This window comes from Rana temporaria, chromosome 12 (assembly GCF_905171775.1).
Source record: "Rana temporaria chromosome 12, aRanTem1.1, whole genome shotgun sequence".
Lineage (NCBI taxonomy): Eukaryota > Metazoa > Chordata > Amphibia > Anura > Ranidae > Rana > Rana temporaria.
Window position 1 is genome coordinate 32,670,092 of NC_053500.1, and position 24,727 is coordinate 32,694,818.

At 43.0% G+C, this 24,727-nt stretch overlaps 1 protein-coding gene across 1 annotated transcript in view; it reads right to left on the reverse strand.

The window, feature by feature from the left end:
* Nucleotides 1-609: 609 nt before the first annotated feature.
* The window catches only part of LOC120919397 (myosin light chain kinase, smooth muscle-like), a 31,900-nt gene continuing 7,782 nt past the window's right edge, over nt 610-24,727 (reverse strand). The window contains exons 5-10 of the mRNA XM_040331551.1: nt 23,830-23,953; nt 17,549-17,701; nt 15,134-15,254; nt 11,964-12,045; nt 7,853-7,984; nt 610-3,350 (exon numbers count right to left, since the gene is read on the reverse strand). Coding sequence (XP_040187485.1) covers nt 3,100-3,350; nt 7,853-7,984; nt 11,964-12,045; nt 15,134-15,254; nt 17,549-17,701; nt 23,830-23,953 — 863 coding nt within the window. The 3' untranslated portion in view covers nt 610-3,099. The remainder of the gene's footprint in view (nt 3,351-7,852; nt 7,985-11,963; nt 12,046-15,133; nt 15,255-17,548; nt 17,702-23,829; nt 23,954-24,727) is intronic.

Below are 24,727 nucleotides of genomic sequence, written 5' to 3' on the forward strand. Positions count from 1 at the left end.
TCCTTATTGTACTACAATGATGAGACTGATCCTTATTCTACTACAATGATGAGACTGATCCTTATTCTACTACAATGATGAGACTGAGCCTTATTCTACTACAATGATGAGACTGAGCCTTATTCTACTACAATGATGAGACTGAGCCTTATTGTACACCAATGAGGAGAGTGATCCTTATTGTACACCAATGAGGAGAGTGATCCTTATTATACACCAATGAGGAGAGTGAGCCTTATTGTACTACAATGATGAGACTGAGCCTTATTGTACACCAATGAGGAGAGTGATCATTATTATACACCAATGAGGAGAGTGAGCCTTATTGTACACCAATGAGGAGAGTGAGCCTTATTGTACACCAATGAGGAGAGTGAGCCTTATTGTACACCAATGAGGAGAGTGATCCTTATTTTACACCACTCAAAACAGGAAGAAAACCCTTTATGGGTGGAGTTCTGTTCTTTACCTTCTTAATGAACACTTATAACTTGATTATCTGGTCACCTGATTATAGCTATGAAGACAATCTCTCTGCAGCCTGTTAGAACTCCTGTTCATGGAATACCAGGCAGACAGCTGAATGGGTAAAGAAAACAGACACAGTCATTCATTTGTCAGTCATTTTATTTTCCAGTTTATACATTGAATAATAAGCAATACAAAAAAAACACCTTTTTAAAAACTCAGTAGTATTAGAAGCTACCAGGTTTTCATAATCTGGCAGCCAGTATACAAAAAAACAAAACAAACAAACGTGGCATAAAAAAATGCATTGTTTAAAAATTGGCAATCATTCACAATTTGGGTTTCCTTTGCTGAAAGAGAATGCTGTGTCGCTCTACTGCCCTCTACTGGTAAAGAGACATACTGCCAGTATTGCTAATTCAATTACGTCAGTGCAGAACAGTCAAGTAATGGATTCGCCATTGTAGCTTGTTCATCAAGGGCTCAGCTACATGAGCGACTTTATTCTCAAATCACGGAGCTCCAGATGTTGGCAGTAACTGCGTTTTTCAATATTGATTTCAGTGCTTTGAAAATGGGTCATTACCAACAAAAGGTTAAATTACTCCACAGCCTATAATTGTCTATTAAAGCGCAACTCCAGACAAACCCCCCCTCCCCCCCATTTAGTGTGTGTGTGTGTGTGTGTGTGTGTGTGTGTGTGTGGGGGGGGGGGGGGTGTTAGAACCTCTGTCAGGATTTAACTGCGTCTATGATTCCACATTACTGTCCCAGTGACCACGTCATCTGGACAGGAATTGAGAAAAAAGGTTTTATTTAGATGGATTTTTAATTTCTAAAAAGGGCCTGTTTTTTTGAAGATGGATTTATTTTTTCGCAGTGTTGGATATGTGTTCTGAAATAAGTGCTTTGTGTCAATCCTGTTATTCTACATAATCTCTGAGTAGATACAAATATGGATTACTCCCCGCTGTCACCCAAGTAGGAAGGAAATCCTTAGCCAGTTTATAGGAGTGTATCGCTCTCGCCCAGTCTTGGGTCTCAGGGAGAGCCAATCGCATTTTATCTTCGCTGCCATCAACTCTGTAATAATCACCAACAACGTTCCAGATCCCATCTGACACAGACAGAACCACTCCTGCAATTTGATTGGGGACTATTGCCAACAGAAAATGTTCCCAAAATCAAGTCCACCTACAAGACAGGGAGTTAACAGGACCTAGCGTGTCCGGCCTGCACCATGGGCATGACAGAGCTTGGCGCCTTGCTGCCAGTGTCAACCATCTTCACCTCTCCTTCCATACAGCTTGAAAACCATTGACTAAAAAGGTCATAACATTAGTTCAGCTCAACAGCCAAGCTCTTGACCTACTACAAGCTTGTAGTGGAAGATCTCTCTAATTAGAATGCATGGAAACCTGCTGGGGGATCAAAGACTCGCCCTCTTCGAAAAATACTGCCCAAGTTTATTTTATTTACTTTTTCACAAAAAAAAACAAAAAAAAAAAAAAACACACACAAACATGAAAGTAATGGCACATTGCTGCAGTGTAATCCACACATTTCAGTCACATCTCTAAAGAGCGTTTACTTGGGAACCCAAGAGTGAAAGACTTCAGTAGTGTATGAAATGAACCTGTCATGAGTAGCACGTTCTTCAGGGATCAGTTCGATATTTCAGGAGATGGCAGACAGCTAGATCACCGACTGGCTTCCAATATCTCTCGGGTTCTCAAGTTTTCTCAGCCAATATTTTGAGAACCCATGTCCCCCTGCTGGACTTTCTGGACTCTTCTGTTACAGCATTGCAAAAGTCTTTAGGGCAGAGCCTTAACCACTCCTGGAAAATCTCCCAATCAATACATATACATTGTCATTGGTTGATTCAGTCTAGCCTGTAAATGAAATTCAGTTCAGGGGGGGGGGGTCTGACTATCTAAATTGACAGGCTAGGACTCATGGGTGCTCAAACTGTGACCCTACAGCTGTTGCTAAACTACAAGTCCCATACGGCATTGCAAGGCTGACAGCGACACCCATGACTCCCAAAGACAGAGGCATGATGGTACTTTTAGTTCCACAACAGCTGGAGGGCCACAGGTTGAGCTCCCAATGGGCTAGGTCTTAGTAAGTGGCATCATTCAGTGTGTGATTACAAAAGAAAAAAAATAACCATGTTCTGAACAGCAGGTTGCAGTGGCACCACCTTTGAAGGGTTGGCACTGGATGTTGACCAATACAAGAACTTGGTGCAACCACATTGGTAATCAGAAACCATGTAAGAATATAAAAACCCATGGCATTCCACAATTATTAAATAGGCAATGTAAAACCAATGGCGATGTACAACACTCAAAATGTCTGTGACCAAGCTGACCTCAAGTCCAGTTGTCAAGTTAGTGAAACCAATTAGATGGGGATAATGCTTTCTACCTTACACAAGCCCAGTTCACATTGTGTGTAGTAGGACAGCCCTGGGATTAAATCCGCCATTTACCAAAAAACAAACAAAAGAAAAACGAAACAAACCAACCAAACAGGTTACATACAGGACTAGAAGACTTTACAATACGAAGATCATGCTGTTCCCCCATACACAGATAATGAACGTGGATTGCCGTGATAATGCAGTCAGGTGGTCTTCTCAGCCCCTTCCCTTGAGTGTCGCTGTGCTCGTAATTGGTGGACAGTTAGTCTAGCTGAGGTCTCAGCGTGTCCATGGGCATTTGAGGCCTGGCAAGAGTATAACCCAACATCGCTCAGAGACACGTCCGATATCACCAACGTACAGCTACCAGAATCCTCATACTCAATCTGAAACTTCCTACACTCCTGGATCGCCTCTCCGGAGAAAAACCACAGCACTTCAGGGTCTGGGAAACCTGTTAAAAAAATAAAAACTTGAAGAACTCCAAAGAAATATGTAAAATATTTTATATAGTTCACCATTTTATCCAGTGTGTGGATTTTACCAGCAGTCCAATGAACGTGTTGGCAGGGTCATGGTACTGTACACTCAGAAAAGGTTTTACTGTCCTTATTCTATACAGCCATATACCTTATAGTTATGGGAAGTGTTATAACAATATGTACAGTTCTGCAAAAGAAGCTTTTTAGAAACTGCCGCTAATGAATGTACAGTGATGGGGTGCGATTTCCCCTGGATTTCTGGCAGGATCACGGGTATTTTCTGTACCTGCAGCATAATTTAAGGAGACAAAACATGCATGTATAGGCTTTCCTATGAACTCAATTGTTGGGTACTTTTGGCCAATACAATACCTCATATGCTCATGGGCCAGAAGAAGGGGTGGGCAGGAGGGATGGCTGCCCTTGGCATAGCAAACAGACACAAGACAGTAAGCCCATTCTATAGCATTAATAATGGGGGGGGGGGGGGGACAGACAGTTGTGCATCCTTGCCTGGGTGCTGGATGAACCCTGTTGCAATACGGCATACAAAAGCTGGCAACCAGAACCAGCAAAGTTACTTGCATTTTGCGAGTGGAAAATGATGGCTGGCGAGTGTGGGCTAGCACCGCCAAAAAGGCGGGGGTTGAATGGGAGCTGTTCTCAAAGCGATCAGCGAGAGGAAGCGGGCATGGCAGGCGGTTGGATTATTAGAGAGCGGGGAACATCGCTGCAAAAGCTTTCATTTGCATTGCTGTGTGTTCCCGCCGCTCGGCATCACATACAGCCCTATCTCTTGGCCCGGGTAGTGTACAGTCCCTGCTGTCAGAATAAAATCTCCCAGCAAGGAAGATTCCTCCATTCCACTTGCATATGTGGAAGGAGGAACCAGTTTGAGCAAAATATGAGCAGATTAATTTTCAAGCAGATATAATAGACAAATTAAAGAGGAAGTAAACCCTGATGGGTTTTACTTCCTCTTGATTTCCCTGCAAAGGTAAAGCATAATGGGCTAGAACGCATCGTATAGTAGCCCATTATGTGTCACTTACCTGAAACTGAAGCCTGCAGGTAAAAGAGGTTGTTCAACCACTTTAAAAGATGTAGTTCAGCTTTGAAACTTTTAGTTTTACATTGTGCAGTAGACAGTTTTTTACCCCCCTTAACTTCAGGATGTGAATACATTTAACCTGACACAGGAAAGCTTCCCATTTCTTCATCAATGACACAACCTTCTCGGACTCCTCCTAGGTCTCACCTCTAAAAAGTGTCTGAAAGCAGAACTATTATGATTACAGCCACCAGTCTGCTTCTAGTGAGCGTTTTCAAAAAAAGATTTCACAACTTGACAATAGCGAGTCACACAAACTAAAAATATTCCCCTCTGCGTCATCTAGGTCGATTGCAAGGACTTTAACACTCTGTAGCAGAGTCCTACCTTTTTCTGTAGCAGTTTGCTTCACTAGGTCCTAGACATGTGCACACTGAAATATTTTGTTTTGTCCGAAAAATACATTTAGTTACTCCCGAAATTCGTTTTTATTTTGTTTAACCACTTAAGACCCGGACCAAAATGCAGGTAAAGGACCCGGCCAGTTTTTGCGATTCGGCACTGCGTCGCTTTAACTGACAATTGTGCCGTCGTGCGACGTGGCTCCCAAACAAAATTGGCGTCCTATTTTCCCCACAAATAGAGCTTTCTTTTGGTGGTATTTGATCACCTCTGCGGTTTTTATTTTTTGCGCTATAAACAAAAATAGAGCGACAATTTTGAAAAAAAATGCTATATTTTTTACTTTTTGCTACAATAAATATCCCCCAAAAATATATAAAAAAAGTTGTTTCTCAGTTTAGGCCGATACGTATTCTACCTATTTTTGGTAAAAAAAAAAAATCGCAATAAGCGTTTATCGATTGGTTTGCGCAACATTTCTAGCGTTTACAAAATAGGGGATAGTTTTATTGCATGGTTATTAAACATTTTTTTTTTTACTACTGATGGCGGCGATCAGCGATTTTTTTCATGACCGTGACATTATGGCGGACACATCGGACAATTTTGACACATTTTTTTCACAGCAAAAAAATGCTATAAAAATGCATTGTTTACTGTGAAAATGACAATTGCAGTTTGGGAGTTAACCACTAGGGGGCACTGAAGGGGTTAAGTGTGACCTCATATGTGTTTCTAACTGTAGGGGGGCAGGGCTGGACGTGTGACATCATTGATTGTGTTTCCCTATATCAGGGAACGCACGATCAATGACAGCGCCACAGTGAAGAACGGGGAAGGTGTGTTTACACACAGCTCTACTCATTCTTCAGCTCCGGGGACCGATCGCGGGACTCCAGCGGCGATCGGGTCCCGCGGCCGCGATCACGGAGCTTCGGACCGGGTCGCGGGCACTCGCCCGCGACCCACGGCTGGGCACTTAAAGAGGACGTACAGGTACGTGCTTGTGCCCAGCTGTGCCATTCTGCTGACGTATATGTGCAGGAGGCGGTCCTTAAGTGGTTAAAAAATGCATTCGTCCAAAAATCCAAAATAAGGTCGAATCTGTCATTGAAGGCTTATGGTGTCCGTCGAATGTTCTAAGAAGATTCGACGAAGCCGCTGAACTGTACGACACCGCAATCGTACATTTCTGGTCAAATGCTCCGCCCACAAGCTACAAGATAAATGGATAGATGGATAGATAAATGAGGATGATGATGGATAATGACATCACTTCCGGGTTTCATTTCCTGGCCCGTACAGCCATGGGACACATCTAACCAAGCAGATCTGTGCTTGTTAGACGCTGGGGAGACATTGAGGTCCATTAGTCCCCCAATATCTCCCCCTAAAAATAAAGATTGCCGTAACCCACGTTGCCTCGTGCGCAAGCGCAAATAACACGCATGCCCAGGATGCACATGCGTATGTAAACTGCGGTTGCAAACACGTGACAGAATGAGAATAATAATTCTAGCACAAGAGCTCCTGTTTAACTCTAAAACAAATAAGCTGTAAAAGCTTTCAAAACGTCATCTATGGAGATTTTTGAGTATCGTCTTTTTTTTTGCGATATCACGAGCACAACCTTATCTTTTAGCCAAACAATTGGCAGTATATTGTGTGTACTTGCCCTAAAATGCATTATATTTTTTCCTGAAAATTTTGCTATAAAAACAGTTGCGCAAATATCATGTGACAAAATGTTGCACTTATCCTTTTATACCATAAAAAGGAACTGGCCCTACTGGGTGCCCCGCAGAAATTGACCCACAAGCTCCAGGTGGTGCAGAACCACACTGTTCGCTTTGTACTCGGCTTAGCGAGACGAGATCATATTAGCATGGCCAGGAAATCTCTTCATTGGCTCCCTTTCGAGCAGAGAGTGATTTTCAAAACTCTCTGTATTTTCTTCCGTGCATACTGGGGATTGAGTCCCAAGTATTTACACTATGAACCCACGCGCCAATTAAGATCCAAGACCCAACACTTAGCCACAGTTATTCCGTTTAAACTTTCATCCATGGGAGGCAAACGACTTCAGAGTAGGGGGGCCATGCTGTGGAATGCCCTTTCCCTGGAACTTAAGATGACACCTAACCTGCTCCTCTTCAGAAAAAAAAACTGAAGACGGAACTGTTCCTCCAGGCTTATGGATACATTTTTTTTTTCATACCCCACCCGTCCATCGAAGGAGCCTGCCACTCTAACGATCATGACCCTGGAACGGCCCTGATGTCATGTACCCTCTCGCCAGTTTTCTTCCTCCTCTTTTCCTCTCCTGTCTGTTTTCCGGTTCGTTTTCCTTGCTCCTTTAAGGGCTGGATACCCTGCCCCCCTTCTTCTTCACCTCTTTTCTCCACCCCCTCTTCTCCTTTTTCTTCCTTCCTAACCGTGGATTGATTCAAGGTAATTGTTCACCAGCGGCGCTTAGACGCTCACTCTCCAGTGGGTATTTGGCGCCTAATCAAGCTCAAAAATCAATCGAAGAACACTAAAGGCCTCATAGCTCAGAAAGAACGTGGTAAAGAGGTTGAATTTAAAAGTGGACAGCCCTTTAAAAGTGGCCCCCGAACCTCCTCTTCTGGTGTCCCTCAGCAGCTATCTCGGCTCTCTCCCAAGGGGGTTACCTTGTGGGCGCGCTCCCGAGTCCTGTATTCGGCATCCATAGCTGCCGACTACAGGCCCCGACCCTCGCGTCATTGAAATCCATTGCCAGCAGCGCGAGCCAATGGCTGCGCTGCCATCAATCTATCCGATAAAGAGCTGAGAAGAACCGAGAAAACCAAGCAAAGGAAGAGCACGTTCTGCTTACCTGAGCCCTGGAAAGTCGTGAACGGGGGGCCGGTGATCGCAAGATGTTTTTTCACCTTAATGCATCCTATGAACCTTTACAACCCCTTTAAACTTGTACCAGAAAATATGACAAATATCTGGGGGTTATGCAAGATTTGAGAACTCCCCCCGGCAGCTTCTTACCTTCTATGTGACAATGGAAACAAGCAGAACTGCCCACCACCTCGGCTTGATCCTTCAGCTGAGAAGAGAAGACAGGAGGCCTCTGGAGCTGTTCCTGCAGGAAACTGAACACCTCCTGACTTTCACCAACCTCTACAATAAGACAGCAGATGTACAATTATGGAAAGTCGGAATTCATCACCGATAATAAATGCTCAGAGACATTCATGCATCTGGTTCGTTTTACACTGAAGATAATTGCATTATTCCCAGGATACCAACAATACAACAGAGAGAAATGTGATCCCTCAACACACAAAGGATTTATATATGGAACCAGCACAGGAGCTGAAGTGCAATTTCATTTCCAGAAGGTGGAACCAGGCTTTTTCATTTCACAATTAATAATAATAAAAAAATATATAAAATATTTAAAATTGAACTCTATGTTACTGGTTATAGGGAAATTATCAGCCTTCTAAAAGTGTAATGCTAAAAAGGCCAGCATAATATTAGGTGGCTACTGCCACCAATCTTTAAACGCTAGAACACCCTCTTCTATACACTGGGCAGAAATCATGTACAGCTAGCCCCCCCCCCCCCCCGCCTTCCTTGGAAATATCAAATGGTATTTTCACTAAAATGCCATGGCAGAAATTATAACACCATTGAACAAGACCCATCCCAATTGAACAGCACTGCTCTGCAACTGCATGCTTTGGTTTGCTAGTTTGGGGTTAAAGCAGGGCTATCAAATGCTTTCTGAAGAGCGATCCAATAGCTGGCTGCTCTACAGAGAGCAAAGCACATTTGAACAAGTCCTTAAAGCGGGGGTTCACCCAAAAATAAATTTTTAACATTACATTCAGCTCAGTTGTCCTAATGACAATCGGCTGTTTTTTTTTCCCCCCCCGTACATACCGTATTTTCACCGCCGCTTCCGGGTATGTCTTCTGCGGGACTGGGCGTTCCTAAATGATTGACAAGCTTACGAACGTCGCATACAGTGCGTCACGAGTTTCCGAAACAAGCCGAACGTCGGTGCGGCTCTATACAGGGCCTGCGCACCGACGTTCGGCTTCTTTCGGCAACTCGTGACGCGCAGTATGCGACGGTCGGAAGCCTGTCAATCAATTAGGAACGCCCAGTCCTGCAGAAGACCTACCCGGAAGTGGCGGTGAAAATACGGTATGTACGGGGAAAAAAAAAGCCGATTGTCATTAGGACAAATTTTTTGGGTGAACCTCCACTTTAAAGTGGTTGTAAACCCTTACAAAGCACTTTTCACCACAGGTAAGCCTATAATCAGGCTTACCTGTAGCTACCATAGATATTAAGGATGAGCAGGGTGTTCGCACAGCCCACGTGTAGAGCCCGCCAGGAAGTCGGCGCTGCGCCAATCACAGCCAGTGAGACATTTCCCGATCGCTGCAGCCGCGCATGGGGACAATGTCTCACTGCCTGTGATTAGCACAGCGCAGACTTACTGGCGGGCTCTGCGCGTGGGCTGTGCGAACACGCCGGAGCTCATCCTTAGTGAATATCTTCTAAACCTACACGGTTTAGTAGATATCCCCTGTATCAGCATGTGCCAAGGTCATCGGCGCACTGAAGCAATGGCTCGTTCATGCCATTGGTTCAACTGACGGGTCGTTACCGGCGGCTCCCGTGGGCATGTGCGGGAGTAATGACATTGCGGCTCTGGCCAATCACAACGCTGGAGCCAGCGATACCCGGAAATAACTCTGGGCGACATGTTGTCTCAGACAAGTATAAAGGAGGGCAGAGCAGTGTGCCGGGACCGCGGCAGGGGCTTCAATCTAAAGCTATGCATACTAGCCCATTATGTCTTTGTCTTGCAGGTATTTTTTGGGAGGGGGGGGGGGGGCGCTAACAAACAATTTAAAGGTTTTCATTTATTTTATTTATAAACCTTTTTATTTATCTTCCTCAACAAACAAAACATCATACACATTGAACCTAAAATATATTAATACAAGATCAAAATCCAATCACCCTGCATAGCCGCTGATTCAAAATAAAAAAAATTAAAAAAATAAATAATTATGTAAAAATTATTATTGTATTATCTGCCCCTTTAAAGGGCTTTGGTGAAATATCAGGGGTCTAAACAAGCCCCTGATGTCTCATTTGAGACAAGGAAAAGGGACTGGAGAACATACTGTAGATTCACCAGTCCCTTTATCTGTAGCCTCCGCTGCACTGCACAGTGAATGAATGGGAACCGTTCTGAGGCTTCCTGTTCATTCAAAACTGAAGCATAGTAAAAAATGTACTATGCTTCAGTGATAAATGTACACAGCAGTGACCATTACACACTACACAAGGCCAACCTGCAGGAGGTCTTTTATAGTGTGGGGCATGTACTAAACCCCCTGAGCCATAATTGGCCAAAGCCACCCTGGCTTTGGCCAATTATGGCTCTCCATATTTTGCAAGCTGTGATTGGCCAAGCATGCGGGTCATAGTGCATGCTTGGCCAATCATCAGCCAGCATAGCACTAATGAATTATGGGCTGTGAAACGTAACTCGAATTTGGCGTGAACGTCCCAAAATGTTTGTAATTCGACGAATGATCAAACATGAGTTCGACTTGATTACGAAGCTCATCCCTACTGGTTATACTCACTTTGGAACCCAAGGTGTTAATCCTCTGCATTGGGAAAAAGTCTGTTTGATCCTGTCTTTTCTGATCCTCTCCTTCCACAGTCCCCAAACCATCTCCTGATAGTACAAAGACTTTGGAGGCACTCTACACATGCTCAGTTTGGTGTGTATTGCTAGAGTTGTTTTTTCTTGGGAGGGTGCAAGAGATCAGCACAGGGCCAATCAACACTGTACAGACACAGTGTCAGGAGTCCTGCAGCCTCATAGGACAATCAGAGCAGTATGAAACTCCTACAAGCTTTAACCAGACACTGATAGAAGTCACAAGACTGCTATATACTGCTGATGAGAAAAGGTATTTAGTAGTTTATATTTACTAAAACCATTGCATTTCCATGTTCTGTGCACCGCAGGAGACAGCAAATGCAGGGTCCACCGTGGGGAGACAGCAAATGCAGGGTCCACCGTGGGGAGACAGCAAATGCAGGGTCCACCGTGGGGAGACAGCAAATGCAGGGTCCACCGTGGGGAGACAGCAAATGCAGGGTCCACCGTGGGGAGACAGCAAATGCAGGGTCCACCGTGGGGAGACAGCAAATGCAGGGTCCACCGTGGGGAGACAGCAAATGCAGGGTCCACCGTGGGGAGACAGCAAATGCAGGGTCCACCGTGGGGAGACAGCAAATGCAGGGTCCACCGTGGGGAGACAGCAAATGCAGGGTCCACCGTGGGGAGACAGCAAATGCAGGGTCCACCGTGGGGAGACAGCAAATGCAGGGTCCACCGTGGGGAGACAGCAAATGCAGGGTCCACCGTGGGGAGACAGCAAATGCAGGGTCCACCGTGGGGAGACAGCAAATGCAGGGTCCACCGTGGGGAGACAGCGAATGCAGGGTCCTGGGTTTAGTAACACTAAGCTTACTGTCCGTCAATTGCGACAGAAGCAGTAGCTTATTCAAGTGAAAAGGAGAAGCGCCGCAAATGCCTTACAGCAGAGTGTTGGTGCGACCATTACAGGGTTACAATAGATGGTGGAGGAAGAGAAGGAGTCCTCACTGCTTGACAAACTGCTTGCCATTGAAAAGCTATCTGAACAGAGATCACTTTTCAGAGGCACAGCAGGTAAGCAACTAAACAGAAAAAAAAAAAAAAAAAAAGTTACCAAATGCAGGAAATGTGCTCATGATTTTTTTTTTTAATACATTTGAAATGTTGGTGTTGCGCTTCATTAGCCTCAGATCGTGTAAAGAGCAGATGTCTTCCCTTGCCCCCCATAGGCACCAATCATATCCAACGTTACCCCATTAGAGAACATTATTGTTGGTGGCTGTAGGGAAATTTGCAGCCGTTCTAACAGCTTGATGCACGAGGCCCTGCGATGATGTCACGCAGTGATTATGGGCTGTGAGCCGATAAAGTGACAGATCATTAGAGTGGGTGTCTCAAGTGACTCATCTCACACTGTATATTATAGCAGGAAAGGAAGACAGAAGAATAGCGCACCTTCTATGGCAGGAGAGTTGTGATCGGACCGGTTACTGAGCAACGCCATCCTCTTCAGAGCCAGGACTGCTTTACCCGTTTTCTGCAGGAGAGATCAGATTTAGTCATTAAGCCTTCCCATTCTATTGCCTATAAAGTGTGAGTGTTTACCCAGACTACCTGTGCAGAGCTCATACTGGAAGATGGGGCACCTGGCACTTCACTAGGCCTGTTCTGGGCACCAAAACTCATCTCCGCTGTGCTCCACCCACTGCGCCATTAGAGGAGCGCCAAGATACACAGAATTCTTTTTAAAGGTATGCAACATAATGTGACCATCTCCCCTTCCTTGTCTTGGCTCAGATCACTGCATTCTGGTAGAAGGAAGGCCTGAGGTCCAACAGGGATTAGACATGCGCAGAACGATAAAGTTATTTACATAAAATTAGTTTAAAATTCATTTTCAGAATTCAATGCATACGAATTTACTAGGTGGAATTCGAATTCCATTCAAAATAAAATGTATTCTAGTTGAAGTTTGCATTTTGGACGATGGTTATATTCTTTTCCAGTCTGTTCTTAATTCGGAAAAAAAATTATATTCTATTAGTTTCTATTTTTTATTCTCCATTTTATTAGAATTTCAGAAAACAGTTATATTCTATTCTTTTATTTTCCATCCCAATCCATTTTTTCTATTCTAAATCTAAATTCAAAATGTATTCTATTTGAATGTTGGAAGATGGTTATATTCTATTCCAGTCTATTGTTTTTTTTAGTCTATTTAAAATTCAAATTTCGGAAAGCCGTTATATTCTATTAGTTTCTATTTTGAATTCTATTCTCCATTAGAATTTCTGAAAACAGTTATATTCTATTTTATTTTCTATCCAAATCTATTCTTTTCCATTCTATCTGAATTCAAATTTATTGTATTCAAAGTTTAAATGTTGAAAGATGGTTATATTCAATTCCAGTCCATTGTTTTCTTCTATTCAAATTTATTCTATTTGAAATTCAAAATTTCAGAAAACTGTTCTATGGATCAATTCCATTTGTTTCTATTTTTTAATCTATTCTTTATTCTATATCAGGGGTCTCAAACTGGCAACCCTCCAGCTGCTGCGAAACTACACGTACCATGAGGCATTGCAAGGCTGACAGTTACAAGCATGACTCCCACAGGCAGAGGCATGATGCGAATTTCACAACAGCTGGAGGGCCGCCAGTCTGAGACCCCTGTTCTATTTTTTTTTCTATTCTATGCTTAAATTTTATTTAATTTTAATCTATTCTTTTCTATTCTATCTGAATTCAAATTTATTATATTCAAACTATGGGAAACGGTTATATTGTTTTCTATTGTTTTTTTTGTTCTTTTATTTTCTGCTGAATTAGATTCGAAAACTATTCGATTTGAAAATTATTCAATTGGGTTTCAATTACGATTCAAATTTTGTTAGAAATTGTGCTTTGTTATTTTGGATTTGTTTAAAACCTTGTTACTTTTGTGTTCTGACAGGGAGAGAGCCCCACCCAATCACCAGAAAACTCCAGTCAGCGCTCTCAGCCATTGGTTGAGAGTGCTGACCAAGAGCCAGTCGGAAGACCTTTTTCGCTCATTACCCTTTGACAGAAGCCGGCTGAATGGCTGGCCTCGGTAGGACCGTCTACAGTACACGCGGGCCAAATATAGGCCGGTTTCTACTGAACCGGCTAGTGCCCCCATGAAATTTGGCCTGTGTGTACTGGGCTTAAGAGAGGTTTTCAAGTGTGAAGATCTCCAATTGCCTAATGCAGTGAACAAATGCACCTTTACAAAGCAAAATTTAGATTGTAAAAGGCGATTCTATAAAAGTGAAAAGATAAGTAAGTAAATCTTCAATAAATTGCTGCCAGCACCATAAAAATGTTTTCACCTCACTTTAACCAATCATAAACCCATATAAAATAGTGCAGCACAACTCCTTAACTCCCACTAACAAGTCCAGACCCAGGACGCAACGCGTACGGGATAGGAGCTTGTGATTTGATGTCATCCTGCAACCATTCCGAGTTACACGTCGGTAGGCCGATGTTTGTAAACGAGCAGACATCAGCTGGCACGGCTGAGTGTAATGTACACATTTTAATAGGAGTAAAGTTATTTTAAAAAGGGAGAGCACTAGATTCTTTATCATCTGTTACATACGACATCCAGTGATTATATCTATGAAGGAAAGAGTCTAGTAGAGGGAACTGTTGATTCACCTACTCCAACGATTTGAGTATACCCCTAAGGGGAACAGCTTGCTATGACTCACTGGTAAAACCGGAGTTATAATGTGAGGCAAGTGACCAATGAGCACAGGTGGGGGATTGCATGGGCACTTTGTTTTACATTACATTTTGCTTATTCAAAGAGGTGGAAGGATACTTATATGAACTTTTTTGGGATTATTCCACAATGAATTTTTTTTAGAAAGTAATTTTTTTCCGCTTGCTAGATGTTTCTAGTTTTTCTGAATGGTTATTGATCAATTGTTTAAAGTTGATACATATCGTATGAATATAAGATAATAGATCACTTGCACTTTATGTTTATTAAGGAGTTGCTCTGCACGATTATATGGGTTTATATGAAGGTTTGACTGGAACTACTTCCTAAAGCTCCAATGAGACAGGACAATAAGGGGTTTGGGCAGGGGCTTGCCTGTCAATTAAGGGCGCATGGGTCCATTGACAGGCTGTGTCTAGCCCCTTTTAGGAAGCCGGATGCATGGATTTCAAGGGGATTTTTTTGAAGCACCTAATTAGAGCTAGTGGCTCTAATAGACTTCAAAATGGGGTGGGCTCGGGGTGCAGAGAACATGAACCAAGCCCACCCAGGTGTGTTACAATAGTGAATTAAAATATTCTCTATTGTAACACTGATCCTCCTCCCGGCCAAATCAGGTAGCGGGTCTTGAGACCCATCACCCGATTGGCTGAAAGGACAGGCAATCCTATTGGACGCCTAGGAGGAGACACCGTGATGGAGGAATGAACAGAACAGGAGCAGCTGTCCAATGCCCGCCACCTAGATGGTGTAAGTGCCAGACAACGAGCAGAGTTTGAGGTGCTCCAAAAAAACAAAAAACAAACACCAGTCTCCACTGGGTTTGGGTGAGGTAGGTGTGTGTAGAAGGGGTGCTGGTAGTGGGGGGACATACCTGCCACTTCTGCCTTGCCAGGAATTTTCTGATCCGCTCCTTAGGTAGGGTCTTTGTGCTGCAAATGTCTTTGTCCTTTATCCATGGGTGATCCAGAGCCTGCTCTGCCGTGAGACGGGATCTGGGTAGAGATATACAGTAAACACCAATTATAAAATGTAGTGGCATTGTGAAGACTTTTCCTTTTGGCAGTTCTCTTCCTGGCACCATTTTTGTAAACACAGGGGGTATTGCAGTTACAGTGCCAGGTCAGTTTTTAGGTCAAGGTCATTCCACACAGAGGTGCCACATTGGCCTTAAACCATTCCAGTACAGTGGTGCCTCAGATGTGCATTTTATTTAAACAACTTGTTAGTATTGGTAGCTGGTCCAGAGCTTTAGCTAAAGTGCCACCTCTCAGGGAATAAGCTTTAGACTCAAGGGGAAAAAAAAACCTTGCTAGGATAGAGCAGCGAAGGGCTACACCATCAGGCTTTATTTCCTACCTCCTTTTCCATTGGTAAGATTTCCCATCACTTCCTGTTGGGATAAGAAGGTGAAATCGCTCCCAATTGTGACAAACTCAAAACTACACCAGCATCGGTGCACATCTATTTTCAAATCTCTCCAGAGATGTTGAATCTGATTCAAGTCTCGGCTCTGGCTGGGGCACTCAAGGGCATCGACAGAGTTGTCCCGTAGCCACTCCTTTGTTATCATGGTTGTGTGCTTAGGGTTGTTGTCCTGTTATAAGATGAACCATTGCCCCAGTCTGAGGTCCAGAGAGCTCTGGAGCAGGTTTTCATAAAGGAAGTCTCTGTACATTATTGCATCTTTCCCTCCCTGGTCCTGCCGCTGAAAAACATCCCCACAGCATGATGCTGCCACCACCATGCTTCACTGTAGAGATGGTATTGGCCAGGTGATGAGCAGTGCCGGCTTTCCTCCAGACATGATGCTTGCCATTCAGGCCAAAGAGTTTAAATCGGTTTCATCAGACCAGAGAGTTTTGTTTCTCATGTTCTGAGAGTCCTTCAGGTGCTATTTGGCAAACTCCAGGCGGGCTGTTTTGTCATTCTACCATACAGGCCTGATTGTGGAGAGAGGAGAACCTTCCAGAAGAACAGCCATCTCTGTATCACTCCAAAGAAATGCTGGAGCTCTGTCAGCGTGACAATCAGGTTCTTGATCATCTCCCTGACTAAGGCTCTTCTTTCCCAACTGCTCAGTTTAGTCAGGCGGCCTGCTCTAGGAAGAGTCCTGGTGGTTCCAAACTTCTTCCATTTACAGATGATGGAGGCCACTGTGCTCATTGGGACCTTCAATGCTGCAGAAAATGTTCTGTGCCTCCATACAATCCTGTCTGAGGTCTACAGACAACTCCTTGGACTTTTTGGCTTGGTTTGTGCTCTGACATGCACTGTTACCTGTGGGACCTTTTATAGGCAGGTGTGTCCCCTTCCAAATTATGTCCAATCAACAATTTACCACAGATGGAATCCAGTCAAATTGTAGAAACATCTCAAGGATGATCAGTGGAAACAGGATGTACCTGAGCTCAATTTTTAGTGTCATGGCAAAGGCTGTGAATACTTGCGTACATGTGACTTTTTTCATTTTTTATTTTTTATAAATTTGCAAAGATTTCAAACAAACTTCTTTCACGATGTCATTATGGGGTATTGTTTTTTAGAATTTGAGGAAAATAATAATTGTAATCCATTTTGGAATAAGACAGCAACGTAACAAAAAGGTGGAAAAAGAAAAGTGCTGTGAATACCGTGTTTTCCTGAAAATAAGACCTGGCGTTATTTTCCAAGAGGGCTGCAATATAAGCCCTACCCCACAAATAAGTCCTAGTTTAAAATGCTTGTAAAATCCAATAATCCACTCTATTACAGTAGAATATTACTCATCGGAATCTGGAAGCCCCTTTTAATATACGTGTGCGTTTCTGTAATTGCGGGGAAGAGAGCTTTGGCGGGTCACAGAAGCGCAGTATATAACAAAGGTATTTGGCACAATTCTATTACAGAAACACACACATTGTATATTATATACTACTGTAATAGAGTGGATTATAGGATTTTACAAGCATTTTAACTCAGGTTTACACTGGGGATTCCCGTCAGGCAGGGAGAGAGAGGGGGAGAGAAGAAGACATCACATTACATGGCAAGACCTACCCCGAAAATAAGCCCTACTGTGTCTTTTGTTGCCACAAATTAATATAAGACCCGGGCTTATTTTCAGATCCAAGAATCATTAAGCTGCAATATAATCAAGTCTGCTTTTGGGTTAAATACTGCTTTAAAAAAAGGGGGGGGGGTGGAGTTTTACTTAAACTTTACGAATCACAGCTTATAAATAGTTATCCTTTTCCAAACCGAAGGGCCGTCTGTTCACATTCTTTTAATCTCAGTCCCCACAGCTCACCTCATGTTCTTCTGAAGAAGCCTTCGAATGAAATCTTTAGCATAGTCAGTCAGAATGGCATCGGTCTCGTCATCAAAGTCCCAACTTCCAGAAGTGATATTCCTCAGGGTCTCCGAATCATTGTCACCTTGGAAGGGAGACTCTCCGCAGAGCCTGGAGAGAAGGAAAAGCAGAAGATGCTGGTCTGATGCTTAAAAACATTCCACACCACATATACAGGTGAAACTCGAAAAATGTGATTATCTTGCAAAAGTTATTTACACTAATGCAACTTAAAAGGTGAAACTAATATACGAGATAGACTCATTACATGCAAAGCAAGATCGTTCAAGCCACGCCTTGTGAAAGTCCAACACTTTTGAATGGCCTTTTCCTGACAATCCTCTCCAGGCTGTGGTCATCCCTGCTGCTTGTGCACCTTTTTCTTCCACACTTTTCCCTTCCACTCAACTTTCTATTAAAATGCTTTAATACAGCACTTTGGGAACATCCAACTTCTTTTGGAATTACCTTTTGAGGCTTTCCCTCCTTATGGATGGTGTCAATTATGGTTTTCTGCACAACCGTCAGGTCAGCAGTCTTTCCCATGATTGTGATTCCTACTGAACCAGACTGAGAAACCAAAGGCTCAGGAACCCTTTTGCAGGCGTTATGGCTTAATTAGCTGATTAGAGTGGGACCCTTGGATCCTAGAAGATTGCACCTTTTCACAAAATTTAAATTTTTTGAGATTGTGGATTTGGGGTTTTCATGAGCTGCAAGCCATAATCACAATTATGACAAATCACGGCTTGAACCATCGTGGTTTCCATGTAATGAGTCTCTCTCATATATTAGTTTCACCTTTTAAATTGCATTAGTGAAATAAATGAACTTTTGCACGATATTCAATTTTTTCGAGTTTCACCTGTTCACAGTATAACCTACCTGCTTCTTACATCACATACAACCATGTTTCAGGGTTTTCCATCACTTTCTATTCCTAGGTGTGTGTCCACCAGTACAAAAGAATAAATAATCAAAACTATCAAAAAATAATAAAAAAGCCACACACCTCTGGCTTTAGTTATTCTTTACTAAAAGGAATATGCAATTAGTGGACCTCCGGCTGTTGCAAAGCTACAAGTCCCATCATGCCTTTGCCTCTGGGCATCATGCTTGTGGCTGTCAGTCTTGCTATGCCTAATGGGACTTGTATTTCTGCAACAGCTGGAGGTCTGCCAATTGCATATCCCTGCGTTTAGCAGAATCTTACTATATAAAGATCACTGCATACATCACTTTTATAGATTCCAACTGCATTGTGCCAAGGGTAACATGCTTACAGGAGGAGAGATCACAGTGAGCAGAACGACTCAGTGTACATCTGCTCCTTTGCTGTGCCAACAGGGAACTAGGGGTGTAAACCTCTGCCTTGAAAAGGGGACCCCCATGAGGTCTTGAAACATCAGCCTTTGATGTCATGTGACCAAAAGGACAACAATATCACAATACCAAGGTGTGATGGTAAAGATCCTGCGATTGTATGGTGGTGCCATCAACCAGTTCACTAAACACCATACATGAACTGTGGGTAAGCCTATAAAGGACAGATACAATTTCTCTGGATTACAAATCTGGCTGAACAAAATTCCAAATCCTTTTGGCAGTTAATTGGTTAGTTCACCTTTGCCAAAAAACTGCCTATGCAGGTAAGGGGCGTGAAAGGAGGTTCAAAGCCCCCCTAATATACATTTCTTGTTTTGGGTTATTACTCCTTCAACTATATTGTTGCTCTCAAGTTAGAAGTAAGAAGAGAGATGTTTCTATAGAGAATGTGGAAGTCTTGATTTAGCTTTGTCCTAACCACAAACTAACGCCTGGATCAAAGTGACGTGATCGCCTGTGTATGGTTATAAAAGCCGTTATCTAAAAACATTGACAGCGAGAAATGCTATGAATAACGGTGTACATGGGGGAGGTGTTTGGCATGGCTTGGATTGGCAATATCCCATTGGTGGGCTAGATCTTGAATGTATACTATAAATATGCTGCACCAGAACCAATAAATCGAACAGTGTTTAGATCTGATCATCTGTGTTGGGTCACGTTTATATACACATTGTTCCCTTCACAGAATCTGGGTGTGGTGAACGGAGAAGTGCCGGAAATAATAAGGCAAGATTAACAATAAGGTGATCACTAGGACTGGAGTTTATAGGATCCAGAAGAATCCCATCAGGGTGTCTAGATGAAAACAAACCGTGCAGCTTTGACCATTGTTGAATAATGCCATTGCTATAGGTGCATTTGCCTACCTCCAGAAGCCTGGAGGAAAAACTCCTGGGAGATGGTCTCATCCCATCCTGCCTTGTTGCTAGGAAGTTGTTAAGACATTCCCAGCCGATTTAAACCCCCTTCATTTGTTTTTCACTGTTGCAGCAACTCTGAGCTCAGCTATGCTGAACTCAAAACTCCATCCCTTTGACACCTGCCTCCGGCAACAGGAGTGGTTGACCCTCTGACAACTTCTTTATCCTTGCCTCCTGGCAATGGCCAGGCTCCCCTCAGGCTGAGCCCCTTTACACATGGCTAGGCCTTAAGCTTCAGGCCTACATCTCTGCTGCTGCTCGACACACACCCATCCAGGCCGCAGCCTGGGTGGAAAGAACCCAGATCACCTGACTATCTGAATAAATCTGTCCCAGCAGCCAAAAGAAACTCCTGCTGACTGGCTGAGAAAACACATTTACTCATAATCTGAACCAACTGTAATCCATCATACTAATGCCAGAGGTAACAGTGCCACCTATGAAATAGAAGGGAGAAATCACAGTTCAACTCAAGCTTAGGAGAAAACCATTTGATAAAACTACACATTAGCCAGGCTAGTTACCACCTAGCACAACTAAATTTACTAGCAGCCCTGTTTAGGACAAGGGTGCTATACATAAATACACACACACACAAAAAAAAAAAAAAAAGGGTAGGGGTGCAACGGATCGTCATTGATCCGAACGGGTCAACGTCCGCGGATCGGCAAACCACATGATCCAAGGATTGAGCCCATAGGAAAGGCCGAGCCCACAGTCTTTAGCCGAGCTCCAGATCGGCGGCCATCTTGGTACACCCCAGCAGCAGCCTAGGTGAGCTTCCCAGAGCGGTGCTGACTGGTGAGATGTGGACATTACAGATCCACAGAGCTCACTACCATTCATTGAAAAAAAAATCAAAAACTCTGCAACTGCAAACAAATCCCCAGGACACAGTTCACATACTACTCTGCTATAGACCACCTGGACCAAAAACACATCTTCTCACATCATTGACAGAATTCATCTCCACCTATACGTTAAACATTAAACATCTCCTGCTACTCGGGGACTTCAACCTCTGGGCCAATTCCTCACAGGACCCCGTCGCCTGCATTGAACACTTGGAAGGATTAGGTCTGCAGCAACTGATATGCGGGCCCACACGTTTCAGGTCACACGCTCGATCTCATCTTCAAACAAGATTTGGATATTAACATACTGGGAAATGAGCCCCTCCCATGGACAGATCACCATGTAATCAAAATTCAAAATCACTATAAACGCCCTCTAAAAAAAACAACTAACCCGTTAACAACACACTGGACAAGATCCCTGAAGAAGCTCCACTTGGAACTCTTCAAAACTACATTATTGAACAAAATAAGAATAGAACGTCAAACAGCAGCGGAAACACTCAACTCCATCAACAAAGCTCTACTACAGACAGCAGACATGGCTCCAAAACGCAGAACGCTCATCCGGAAAAACAACTCCGGTTGGTTCAACGACGATCTCACATCGTTGAAGCAAGAACAAAGAAGAAGAGCGGAAGCAGCCCGGAGAAGAAGCTCAGAGAAAAAAAACACACAATTTACAAATTACTAAGAAATATAAAGAAATCTTTAAAGCAAGAAAAGATCATTTTTCTAATATCCTCGCAAAAGCCCATAACGGTCCCTGCGAACTCTTTAACTTAGTCGCTCAGACCATGAACTCAGCCTGCCTAGAGGCTCCGAATATTGAATCACAAGAGTTTTGCAATGAATTATCGGATTATTTCATTAACAAAATTGAAAAAATCCGTGAAATTATTCAGCAAAAGAGAACCGCTACCGACTCCCCTTAAAATCAAAAAGGAAATATTTACACAAATATGCCGTGTAACGGAATGACCCATGACATCCAGAGACTTTGTGAGGATGGGGGATACTCCTGTGTCAGCGTCACTGATAACTCTTGGGTCTGAGTCCACCCTGTGCCTTTTGGGCATGGGGTGGCAAGGGAATCATAATTCATGTATTACATGAGATAGGACATCAATAATAATTCATATTGCAGGATCTTGAGAGATTGCAAGATGTGGGCCAAACCAGTCAATAGTGACTGATTTCTAGTGACATGCTAATTGCATCAGGGCTTGGAAGACATTCCATTGTCCTTGTGTAAAGGTGTTGTAACGGACAGGTGTTAATCCCAGGTCTGCTCCCAGAACTCTAATTATGCATACTAAATACTGCTTACGTGTGATAACACTGTCTAGAGCCTAGCCTATTGATGCTCAGAGGTGTCAAGCTGTGTGCGGAGACGGAGTGGGTGAAGGTGTTTTGTTGTTGATTAAAGAATGTTTAAGTAATTAGCCTTAGTGTGTGATTAGGGGGGTGGAAATCTCATTGTCCCTTTGAAAACTGTCACATGGTTGTACTGTATATAAGACTGAGAAGAAACCATTAAAATTGTCTTCATTTGAAACCAGAGAACACAGAGCTCCGTGTCTCGTCTTGATTCTGGGAAAATGGGATGCCTGCTGGTCTGTCTGTGTGTCAGATGAGCTGTTGTCGTGGATGGAAGGTCGTAAATGGTGGTGACCGTTACATGCCGCAATCAACAAAATTTACACTAAAGTCAATCTCCATTGAAACCACCAAAAATATCATTGGTACCCTGCGAGACAGTAAATCGTCTAATGATATCATTCCCACTAAACTGTTGAAAGAATGTGCCGATATTGTGACACCGGCTATCACGCACCTCAAACCAATCATTTAAAAAAGGCGTGGTGCCGACCCCCCTGAAACAAGGCATAATTAACCACTTAACCCCCGGACCATATTGCTGGTCAAAGACCAGAGCACTTTTTGCGTTTCGGCACTGCGTCGCTTTAACTGACAATCGTGCTGTCGTGCAACGTGGCTCCCAAACAAAATTGGCGTCCTTTTTCCCACAAATAGAGCTTTCTTTGGTGGTATTTGATCACCTCTGCGGTTTTTAGTTTTTGCGCTATAAACAAAAATAGAGCAACAGTTTTGAAAAAAAAAAATATATATATTTTTTACTTTTTGCTATAATAAATATCCCCCAAAAATATATTCATGTGTGGGGTTGCTACTCAGCCATTGGAGTCAGCTCATTCACAAGTTTGCCTAAGAAGACAGCCATGAATAAAGAATGGTAACTTCTCCCAACCATCCAAGACCAGTTTGGTGACGGACAATGCCCTTTTCCAGCATGATGGAGCACCTTGCCATAAGGCAAAAGTGATAACAAAGTGGCTCGGGGAACAAAACATCAACATTTTGGGGTTCATGACCAGGAAACCTCTCCGACCTTCATCCCATTCAGAGCCTGTGGTCAATCCTCAAGAGGCGGGTGAACAAAAAAACCTCCACAAATTCTGACAAACTCCAAGCATTGATTATACAAGAATGGGTTGCCATTAGTCAGTGACAGCTGCCAGGGAGAATTGCAGAGGTCTTGAAAAAGAAGGGTCAACACTGCAAATATTGACTCTTTGCATAAACTTAATATAATTGTCATAAAGAAGCCTTTGACACTTATGAAAGGTTTGTAATTATAAAATGAAGCAGCAAACTTTGTGAAAAGTTATATTTCTGTCATTCTCAAAAAACTTTTGGCAATGGCTGTACATGGTTCAAATCTTGACCAGCTTAAAAAAAAAAAAAAAAAAATCGCAGGTCCCTTGTCTGTGGTACTCGCCCTCTCCTGGGGCTCCTCTTTTGCTCTATTTTCTCTCTCTTACGTTTTCTTAATCTCTTATTGCTTTCTGATATGAAGGCTAGCAATGTAAACTGCTGTACTCAAGGGTACAGATTAACATAATCTATGACATATGCCTAATTTTAAACCCGGAATTCTATGTCCCTGGTTATAGTTTATGGTATTGTTATTCATTACACGTTCATGCGCTACTTTACATATCTGTTCAATGTCGCATAGCTGACCACAGCCAATTGGCCCCCCAACACTTACAGAATATAGCAGATTACTCCCAGGCTCCACATGTCCGTTGTGAACCCCACAGGTTCATAGGCAATGACCTCAGGAGCTACAAACTCAGCTGTCCCTTGTAACACTTTCAATGGCACACCAGGTTCTATGGAGGGAAAGAGGAGAAGTGATATCAATGCTCTAACCCCTGTCCACTACTGCAGTCTGCCTCTAGGTGGCACTGCATATTAATAGCATTCTAACCCATCACATTAACAATTCCCATAAATTCTTCATTAAGGATGAGCTCCAGCGTGTTCGAATGGTACGCTTGCAGAGCCCGCCAGGAAGCGTGCACGGCGCTGCGCTAATCACAGCCAGGGAGACATTGTCCCGATGCTCGGCTGCAGAGATCGGGAAATGTCTCCCTGGCTGTGATTAGCGCAGCGCCGTGCACACTTCCTGGCGGGCTCTGCACGTGTACCATGCGAACACGCTTGAGCTCATCCTTATTCTTCATCAAAACCGTGTCTATTTCATACAGTAGGTCAAAGCTACATATGTAAAAAAAAAAAAAAAAAAAAAAAAAAAAAAAAAAAAAAAAAAAAAAAAAAAAAAGAAGATCAATGTACATTTGTCATTGTACAAAATACCTAAACACACCAAATCCATTCAAACAGAAAAGAATAAAAAATACATAACCAGAATCTCTTCAGTGAAGATTTGATGCCAAAGCATCTGGACTTTTTCTGTAAAAATTCAGCTTGCCTAATGTCAAGGAAGTCTTTAATGGAAGGAGATACAGCATATTTACACTGAAAAGGCTCCCTCTAGTGACTAAATCTAAATTTTTCAAATACGTAGGACTGAGGTCTATTTTTTGTTGTGATGAATTATTTTCTTATGTAATGAACGAAAAAACAAAACAAAAAAAAAAAAC